The following is a 10,000-nucleotide window of genomic DNA, read 5'->3' as shown; positions in this document are numbered from 1 at the left end:
GCTCACGTAGGTTGTGTTCCTTGGCCAACTGCACTGCTCTGTTCTGGAGCCTGATGGGCAGCCGGTTCACCGTGAACTCCACATCAAAGGCCATGCCGTCCGCAAAGGCATTCAGCAGCCTGCAGGGGGGGGGGGACTTTAACAACTGGACGGACCGTGATTTGTTCAACTGTGCACTCAGATGCAGCAGCAGTAGTAGTAGCAGTAGTAGTAGTAGTAGTAACTAGTAGCAATAGTAACTACTAGTAGTAGTAGTACTGTAGCAGTAGTAGTAGTAATAGCTAGTTGTGGTAGTAGTATTACTGTAGTAGCAGTAGTATTAGTAGTAGTAGTAGCAGTAGCAGTAGCAGCAGTAGTAGTAGTAGTAGTAGTAGTAGTAGTAGTAGTAGTAGTAGTAGTAGCAGTAGTAGCAGCAGTAGTCGTGGTGGTAGTCGTGGTGGTAGTAGTAGTAGTAGTAGTAGTAGTAGTAGTAGTAGTACAGTAGTAGTATTAGTATAACACAAGCTATGACAGGCTATAACAGCTGAACAGACTAGGCACGATGACAACGAAGAAAAAAAAAAAAAAAACCTGTGAACTTACTTAGGTCCAAAGCCCAGTTTGACCTGATCCAGTTCTACCTGATGGACGTAGCCCTTGTGCTTGCGCAAGGGCTCTAGATGGCGCTCTTTTGACTTGATGACCAGGAGGTGGTCTCCCCTGAGTACAGAGGGACGATTCTCCGCAACTCCAGGCACCTGTGGAGCCACACACACACACACACACACACACGCACACACAAACATTTTAACTATCTTTTAACCACATGAAGAAAAGTGGCACAGGGATAAAAATGATAAAGACCTCACCTTCAGCACCAGCAGCTTCTTGTTGTAATAGTCTCTGACCATCTTAGCGTCCTTCATGTCGTACGCCCGGATGTCCACCAGCATCTGATTCTCCTCCAGCTGCAGAAGCAGCTGGAAACGCTCTTTGTAGTTCTCAAAGCTCAACGGAGACTCCAGCAGTGCTCTGACAAACAACAACAATGACGGTTGTTTAGTTGTTGTTTGATTAATGACACTTGGTTAGATTTGATTAGATAAGCAGTGGGCTAGCGTGCAGTAGCCTGAACAGTTGTGGGCTCAATTCCCAGCTCACACCGTTGTTATCTCCGAGTTGCTCTGAGGAGACTGGTCCTTGTAATATAATTGACATGTGTAAGTTGCTTTGGATAAAAGTATTTGGATAAGAGCTAAATGAATCAATGTAAAGGCAACATGGATGTTGTTAACAAACAAGTCCAGGCATAGCAGCCTCCTGTCCCCTGATAGCCTACTGTACTTATCGATGTTGGACTGGCCTGCTTACTTAAGCTCCAGGACTTTGGGTCTCATGTTGGCAGAGCATCCTTTTTTAGTCAGGAACTTGATCAGGTCTCCCACGTGAGGAGGAACATTATGGCCATGCAGGGGCCTCTCCCAGGTGAGTCCTGCTGTACCCATGCTGAGGAAGAGGAGCGGTAGAGAGAAGAGGAGAGGAAGAGGAGGGGTAGAGAGAAGAGGAGAGGAAAGGAGGGGAGAAGAAAGGAGAAGGGAGAAGAGGAGAGGGAAGGAGGGGAGACGAGAAGAGGGGAGGGAAGGGGAGAAGAAAGGAGAAGGGAGAAGAGGAGAGGGGATTGTTTTGTTTTAGTGCTTTCAGTTAACCCAGGTGGGATGATTTTGTTGCGTGTGTGTGTGTGTGTGTGTGTGTGTGTGTGTGTGTGTGTTGTGTGTGTTGTGTATAGAGGGCCGTACTCGTCTGGTCTCTCTCCGTCCTCTACGATGAAGCTCTCCTCCCTGCTAACGGTCTTCTCTAGCGGTATATACGGAGCTGTTGGAGCCAGACTCTCCATCAGACTCTCCATCAGGGCGCTGGCGTGCTCCACCTCCAGGAAGCGTACGATGTGGAACGGCTGGGATTTAGGATCCTGGCTCCTGAACTGGAAGGCCAAGGCCTCCTGGTAACAGCCCACCTGCTCCGTCTTGACACGGATTTTGACCTCCTCACGAGCTCCTACGATGGAGCCAGAGACAAGGGGCTTTAACACTTGGAGGTCCGGGGCCTTTTCAGGCACTTTGAGGCAGTCTATACCTTGAGATGTTTACGTTTTTCATCTAACTAAAAATGTCTATGCAAAAATGGCACATATGGTTATATTCTAGAGATCCTCCACAATAATTATATGTGAGTAAAGTGGATGTAATGAAATTACTTTTTTTATAATTCAGTGTAAACACAACTATTTAAAAAACGATTTTCAAAGGTCAAAGTTCAAAGGGTTAAATGCTGAGGCAGTCGAAGAGAATCTATGCAGGTTTGGCGATTTCTTCGCTGTTTTCTCGTTTCAAGCTTCCCCTACAGTTTTAGTGTGTATATTTTACAACACTCCTAAATCGGTCAGTCTGCCTTTTCATGAGCATGATGGCGAGGCTGTGAAACTTTCGGTTTGTCATGCCACTGGTCCATTCGCTCACAGGCGCTAGGGGGAAGCGAGACAGCCATCATTCAACCCGGATTAGGTCAAAACATTCCAGTGACTCAGAAGCTCAGAAGAAGGGTTATGTCCCCACAGCATCCCTCTCATGATCTCACTATTGACCAAAATTATCATGATGAGTTTCGCCATAATTGAGCAGCCCCACTGAACCCCAAGACCCCCCCCCTCCCCCCTCCCCCCACCCTGATACCCCAATACCCCCTCCCCCACTGATGCCCTCTTGCCTGGCTGCAGCAGCAGGGGTCTGGCGTGGGAGACCCGGGGCTGGTCCTCCAGGCTGAAGTATGGCGCCCCCTTGAGGAAGGAGCAGTGTGTGAGGAGCATGGTTGTGTCTGCTGTGTTCTCCACGTACAGCATCGTCTCATACACCTTTAAACAAGCAGAGCAGGAGAATGAGAGCTCAACCAGACTCATGCACACATCTCAGACTTTACAATACAGGGCAGACACTTTCTTTGTGTTGCACAGATCTCAAACTTTATTATTCAGGCATGTTGGTTTTGGGTCATGTTATCCTGTCCTGTCATTCATACAATTTACCTCCGTCAATTCTGGTCATGTTGAGTCTGATATTAAGCTGTTACGTTTTTACATGCTACTTATGACTGTGCTTAACTATGTGCTGGCACACACACACACACACACACAGACACACACACACACACACACACACACACACACACACACACACACACCTCTTCTGTCCGCACACTCATACGGATGGTGCCGTCGACCAGCAGCACACTGGAGCTGATGCTGATGCCGTACTTGTCTGCAATCAGCACGGCCCTGGAACACAGGACACAATGGCATCAGCACTCTGGGTTTACACACCCTCACCTGTTCTATACCCTCACCTGTCCCTTATATCAACACTGCCCTGGAACACAGGACACAATGGCATCAGCACTCTGGGTTTACACACCCTCACCTGTATATGCCCCCACCTGTCCTGTGTGTCCTCACCTGTCTTTTGTCCCTCTCATCCTCACCTGTCCTGTATACAGTAGCTTCACCTATCTTGTATATCCTTTGTGTCCTCATCTGTTGTTTGTGTCCTGTGTGTCCTTACCTGTCCTGTATTATACGAACTTGCCTTGTGTGTCCTCACCTGTCTACTGTATGCACCGTGTAAAATTTGTATTATTGGAATTGAAATTAAAACTATGTGAAGGACTGTATTAATGTTTGGATAGCTGATTGTTATGACAGCAATCACTACAGGGAGTCCGGTAAGAACGGAATGATGCTGAATTCCTCAATGAAGATTTATTGTGCTCACGCACGCACACACACACACACACACATGTGCCACTCATGCAGGAGCGGTAAATCAGTAACGCTGTGTAACCGTGTTTTAATCGAAGGGACGCACGGCAATGACAGATAATCTTGAAAGTTCTGTAACTCCAATTACGGTGAATAACACGAGTCAGGGTTGCGTTCGACTGTTGTGTCCGGGGTTCATTCTCTGTTCACGTGCACCCCATGAGCCCTAAGAGAATCCTGGGTGCACAGGATTGGATGCACTCAGACCCATTTGCTCGCTGTCACGGGCGCACACCTTCTCATTTTGAACACACCGTGTATCCTTACCTGTCTTATGTCCTCACCTGTCCTCTATACTGTATCCTCTATACTGTACAGTCATTGACAAAAGTGTTGTCACCCCATGCTAAAGTTTACTAAAAAGAGCAATATAAAATCATCTTTTGGAAATTGATTTTAATGGTTTATGTAATAAAATGAGGAAAAATCCAACCTTTAAGGACACACCAATTTTCTATGTGAATGAATAATGTATCATAAATAAATAAATGTTCTTCCCAAAATACTGGGGTCAAAAATCTTGTCACCCCTATGTAACCCTATGGGAATTTAACATATAGGGTTAACATAGGGGCAGGCATTTTTTTTGTTCAGTTAGCCTATTAGCTTGTTTGATTTGCATTGAGTTCAATGAGCATCAAACAGGCTAATAGGCTAACTGAACGAAACTGAACAAAACACCATGCCTATCTCTAGGTATGGTGAAGGGTGTGTGAGGATGTGGGTCAATTTTATTTCTAAAGACCAAGGGAACTTTATCAGGATGCATAGTATCCTGGATCCATGAAATAAGTAGCCTTTAAAAATAAAAAACTGCCTGCCCCTATGTTAACCCTATGTGTTAAATTCCCATAGGGTTACATAGGGGTGACAAGATTTTTGACCCCAGTATTTTGGGAAGAACATTTATTTATTTATGATACATTATTCATTCACAAAGAAAATTGGTGTGTCCTTAAAGGTTGGATTTTTTCTAATTTTATTACTTAAGCCATTAAAATCAATTTCCAAAAGATGATTTTATATCCCTCTTTTTAGTCTACTTTAGCATGGGGTGACAACACTTTTGACAATGACTGTATGCTTACTTGCCTTGTGTGTCCTCACCTGTCCTCTATACTGTATGCTTACTTGCCTTGTGTGTCCTCCCCTGCCCTATCCATCCTTACCTGTCCTCTATACTGTATGCTTGTGTGTCCTCCCCTGCCCTATCCATCCTTACCTGTCCTCTATACTGTATGCTTGTGTGTCCTCCCCTGCCCTATCCATCCTTACCTGTCCTCTATACTGTATGCTTGTGTGTCCTCCCCTGCCCTATCCATCCTTACCTGTCCTCTATACTGTATGCTTGTGTGTCCTCCCCTGCCCTATCCATCCTTACCTGTCCTCTATACTGTATGCTTACTTGCCTTGTGTGTCCTCACCTGCCCTATCCATCCTTACCTGTCCTCTGTGAGACGCAAGCTCAGGTTAACCACCTCCATGTTGACCTGCTCCTCTACGAGGAGCACACGATTGGTCGGCTGAGGTCTGCTGGATGCAGAGGATGTCCTATCGCGCTGGTCATACAGCTTCACCTAACACAGAACACAGAAACGACAAGACCAGTGCAAGTGTGTGTAGGTTTACATACAAGATCCACCGTACAGCTCAACGTAGAGTGTGAAGAATACTGGTCAGAAAATAATCTGACATTTGTTTTGCCTGCCCGCCTTTCACTATGCTTTTGTGTATCCTGATGGTAGCCAATGGTGTTTACTCCTGTTCATTCTTTATAGCTCTATTTCTTGTGAATTCCTTGAATGGCCTTTTAGTGAATCAATCTCCATAACCAGCATCCAACATTTTAAAGATGAGAGAGAGAGAGAGAGAGCGAGAGAGAGAGAGAGAGAGAGAGAGAGAGAGAGAGAGAGCCCTCTAGAGAAAGCACTAAGGCGACTGTGGTAAGGAGACGCTACTTTGGGCATAATATCTGGGATATGAGAACAGGTGTGTAGCTAAATATACTGTAGGTGTGTGTACAACAACAGACAGTGTAACAGGAAATGTGGAGGTGGAACAAGGTGGAAATATTTCACTGTAAAACAGACATACGGCACAGGAGATTGAATACCTAATTAGATGTATTTTACGTTTCATCTCCATTACTCAAAACATTTATTTAGGCATACAGTAGAATAGAAGAATAGAATAGAATATATGCTTTTTTGACCCAGTGAGGGAAATTCAGTTCTTTGCATTTAACCCAATTTAACCGAATTAGTGAACACACAGTGAGGTGAATCACACAACCCAGAGCAGTGAGCTGCCTGCCCAACCAGCGGCGCTCGGGGAGCAGTGAGGGATCAGTGAGGTGCCTTGCTCAAGGGCACTTCAGCCGAACCGGCAACCCTCCGGTTACAAGGCCGAAGCCCTAACCAGTACACCACGGCTGCCCCTCAGTTGACCCTGTTATCCAAAGCTTGCAACAGCATAATCAAGGTTCAGTAGGTACCGTAAAGGCACAGTGCCACTGGGATATAGAGCAGCAAAGTGCTGCTGCTGGTAGGAACTACCAATGGGGAACAACAGATGAGAAAAACTGCCCTGGTGCCTCAGGAGGGCATTCGAGTACTAAAGCCCAATACACACCAAAGATTCCCGACGCGACGAGACCAGCAGTGTAAATTACAGTAAATGTTGCACGTAGACTTAGTTGCAAGTCGTCACGGAGCATTCAACATGTTGAGTCGCAGTTTTAAGGTTTTAGAACGTCGCGGCTCATCTCGTCTCGTCGGGAATCTTTGGTCTGAACCTACTAAGATGCAGAGCCAGTGACTCATTTATGAGCAAGAGTTGGCAATTTGAATTTAATGAGGGTGACTACAGGTACAGTATACCCTTACACAAATATTAGGTCATATTTTCACATGCAAATTAGGTTTCTGCCAAACAGTTGTGGTTAACTTTAGGGCAGTGGTGCAGCAATGTCATGTGCAAATTAGGTTTGTCACCAGAAGTTTGCTATTAATGAGTACAAATCCAAGTTTGCTGGCAGGTTCTTCCAGACTAGCAGGGTGCACATGCAAGAGAGCATGTGCATGAATGCGTATATGCCAGCACATTTACATATCAAGAGTTCATATGCAAAACCCTCTAAATGCCACCTCCGTCAAAATTGAGATTAGTTTTATGTGGCGTGAAGAAAAATTAGCAGGGGTTTAAGTCCCATCCAAATGCACCATGTCAGTAATTAATACGGAGAGCATCAGTGGAAATTACGGGGACTTATACCTTCTGTAAAACGGTCTAGAAAAAAATACCTCTAAATTAGGTAAAATTAGGTGCGAATATGTATGTAGATATTCCGTCATATCCTGTTTAAGCATAGTTTTCTGTGGTTTTTTTTCAAGGCGTTTGAAGAAGCACTCAGTAAAAAATACGGTATAGGTAATCACCGGGTGATGACTTTGCCTGGTAAGGTGAAGTATAGACTACCAATGTAATCAACAAGAAAGGTGAATTTGTGTGACATTTTTTCAGCTGTAACCTGTAGAGCACCCGAGGCTCATAAGAGACATTTCACTGCAGCCTACAGTTGTCCTTGACATATGGAAAGTATGGAAAGTAACGAAAGTAACTGAAAGTAATGGAAAGTAACGAAAATACTGTATTCAGTAGTTTTTTTGTGTATTTTGGATTTTTTGAGTAGTTTTATATAAAACATGCATACAAAAAGAAAACATTCAGAAACGGGGGCACACAACACATAAATACAGAGAATAAGCAGGAGTACAGGGTTAGGGAACAAGAAAGGGCAGGGAGTACTGGTGGGTTTTAGCCTGGATTTAAAGGCAGAGATGGAGGGGGCGGATCTAATATCCAGGGGGAGCTGGTTCCTCAGACGTGGGGCAGCAAAGGCTCTGTCACCCCGCTGTTTGAGCCGTGAGTGTCGCACACGCAGGAACCCTTTGCTTGTGGATCTAAAGGACCTTTGGACTGAGTAGGGCTGTACATGGTTGGCCAGCCCATTTAGTGCCTTAAAAACAAACAATAAAACATTAAACTGAATCCTAAAATGAACTGGGAGCCAGTGTAAGGAGGCCAGAATGGGCGTGATGTGCTCACGCCTCCTGGTGCCAGCTAGAAGGCGCGCAGCTGAATTTTGGACCAACTGCAGACGTGTACTGTAAGTGAGGATTGGGGGAGGTCAAGGTCGAGGGAGTTGCAATAACCCAGCTGTCCTGTGATAAAGGCGTGGATTCTCAAGGTCGTTATGAGATAGGAAAGATTTGAGGTGAAAACTATTTTTGAAAACAGTTGCTGCATATAAGTTCACATGACCACAACAGATGCTAAGATGGGCTTCCACATCTCTAAGGAGCTCTCTTGGACCCTCAACACCTCTATCCTGATCATCATCACTACCCTGCTGAAAAAACCAGCCTGACCAGCTAAAGGTGGTTTGCTGGTTGACCAGCTTGTTAACCAGCTTGTTTGACCACACTATGATGGTTGACCAGCTAGACCAGCAAAACTCTCGCGAAAACACACCTTCAGCTGGTTTATCCAGCTCACGATGGTAATTCAGCTGGTTTTGATTGTCGCACCACCTCAAGCTGGTCATTTTAGTTGGTGTTGCTGGTCTATATTGCTGGTTTTAACTGGCCACGCCAGCTTATGTTGGTCATTCTAGAAAACCAGCTTGACCATCTTTGTCAAGCTTGACAGGCTGGTCACCAGCATGGCCACCTTAAACCAGCTGTATCCCAAACGACAGGCTGGTCACACCAGCACTACCAGCTTCCTCAGATGGTCACGCAAGCATGTCTAGCTGGTGGCCTAACCAGCTACACCAGCAAAGACCAGCAATAGCTGGAAGAAAACCAGCAAAGACCAGCTAAAACCAGCTAAAACCAGCTACCAGCCTAAGCTGGTTTCTTGCTGTTTTTTTTCAGCAGGGATGAAGGCTCACCAGAGAGGAGACTAAAGAAGGTCCTTCTCTGCGGCTGTAACCCTACTGAACTCTAGCTCTGCATCCCATAATAATCACCCTACTGAACACTAGCTCTGCATCCCATAATAATCACCCTACTGAACACTAGCTCTGCATCCCATAATAATCACCCTACTGAACACTAGCTCTGCATCCCATAATAATCCCCCTACTGAACACTAGCTCTGCATCCCATAATAATCCCCCTACTGAGGTCTAGCTCTGCATCCCATAATAATCCCCCTACTGAGGTCTAACTCTGCATCCCCGTGACAATCAAAGAACTAAGCCCCCAAACCCCCCACCGCCCACACACACACCCCTCCCCGGCCCGATGCCTGTTGCCTGCTGAGGTGTCCACGACCATGGCAACCTTGTTTATATACGTCCGGTGTAGCTTTAACTCAACTTGTAGAACACGTTTTCTACGGTAGCCTATTGTTGTAGGCTATTATGTTGACAGATCAGCCAGAAAGGTATGCTACAGAAAGATAAATCCTCCTTTTGTTGTCCCACCTATATGTGTGTTCCTTGCCTATTTGCGCTAGAATTTTCCTGATTGCATCAGAAGCATTGAACCTGGCTAAACAGACACTCTATTTGTTTTTGGGATAGATTCCTATCCATCACATGATGACGGTGAAATTATTTTAATTTAAACATTGCAGTCTTAACTACTGGCAGTACTGCCGATAATTACATAGCCTACCACTTTCTTCATGGTCTGAAAGATCAATAGGCAATATTTAGAGGAGCATGATAGCCTACTCTAATGCAGTTATGGTCATGGTACTCATACTGAATGCCTTAGCCTACTCTAATGCAGTTATGGTACCCATCCTGAATGCCTTTATCCTCCTTATCCTTAGCAACCTTTTTGCCTTTCCTCTGTGCTTACATCAGGCCCAAATGTTATATGAAAGTCTATGGTTGTCGTGTGTGTGTGTGTGTGTGTGTGTGTGTGTGTGTGTGTGTGTGTGTGTGTGTGTGTGTGTGCGTGTGTGCGTGCGTGCGTGTTCTTACCTGCTGGCTAGGTTCTATCACCCCTCCGCATCCGCGAATAACTCCACTGTGCTTAAGGACATGTATGAGTCTTGAAAATGGAGGATGTACAGCACACCTAAAAGTACAAAACTTAATTAACGATTTCCAAATACAAGTGTTGCTTATGATGGAAT

General features: G+C 45.3%; 2 protein-coding genes across 2 annotated transcripts in view; both read right to left on the bottom strand.

Moving 5' to 3' along the window:
* Positions 1–1,942, bottom strand: part of LOC134087332 (putative helicase mov-10-B.1) — a 9,946-nt gene extending 8,004 nt beyond the window's left edge. The window contains 5 exon segments of the mRNA XM_062540768.1: positions 1–119; positions 583–737; positions 849–1,011; positions 1,351–1,485; positions 1,776–1,942. The exon segment at positions 1–119 is cut by the window's left edge and continues 55 nt beyond it. Coding sequence (XP_062396752.1) covers positions 1–119; positions 583–737; positions 849–1,011; positions 1,351–1,485; positions 1,776–1,885 — 682 coding nt within the window. The 5' untranslated portion in view covers positions 1,886–1,942.
* Positions 1,943–2,024: 82 nt separating this feature from the next.
* The window catches only part of LOC134087003 (putative helicase mov-10-B.2), an 8,066-nt gene continuing 90 nt past the window's right edge, over positions 2,025–10,000 (bottom strand). The window contains exons 2-6 of the mRNA XM_062540202.1: positions 9,846–9,942; positions 5,291–5,424; positions 3,214–3,307; positions 2,709–2,887; positions 2,025–2,034 (exon numbers count right to left, since the gene is read on the bottom strand). Of these exons, the coding sequence (XP_062396186.1) occupies positions 2,025–2,034; positions 2,709–2,887; positions 3,214–3,307; positions 5,291–5,331 (324 nt within the window). The 5' untranslated portion in view covers positions 5,332–5,424; positions 9,846–9,942. The remainder of the gene's footprint in view (positions 2,035–2,708; positions 2,888–3,213; positions 3,308–5,290; positions 5,425–9,845; positions 9,943–10,000) is intronic.

This window comes from Sardina pilchardus, chromosome 7 (assembly GCF_963854185.1).
Source record: "Sardina pilchardus chromosome 7, fSarPil1.1, whole genome shotgun sequence".
Taxonomy (NCBI): domain Eukaryota; kingdom Metazoa; phylum Chordata; class Actinopteri; order Clupeiformes; family Clupeidae; genus Sardina; species Sardina pilchardus.
The sequence above is the reverse complement of the archived record's forward strand: the minus strand, read 5'-3'. Positions and strand labels throughout refer to the sequence as shown.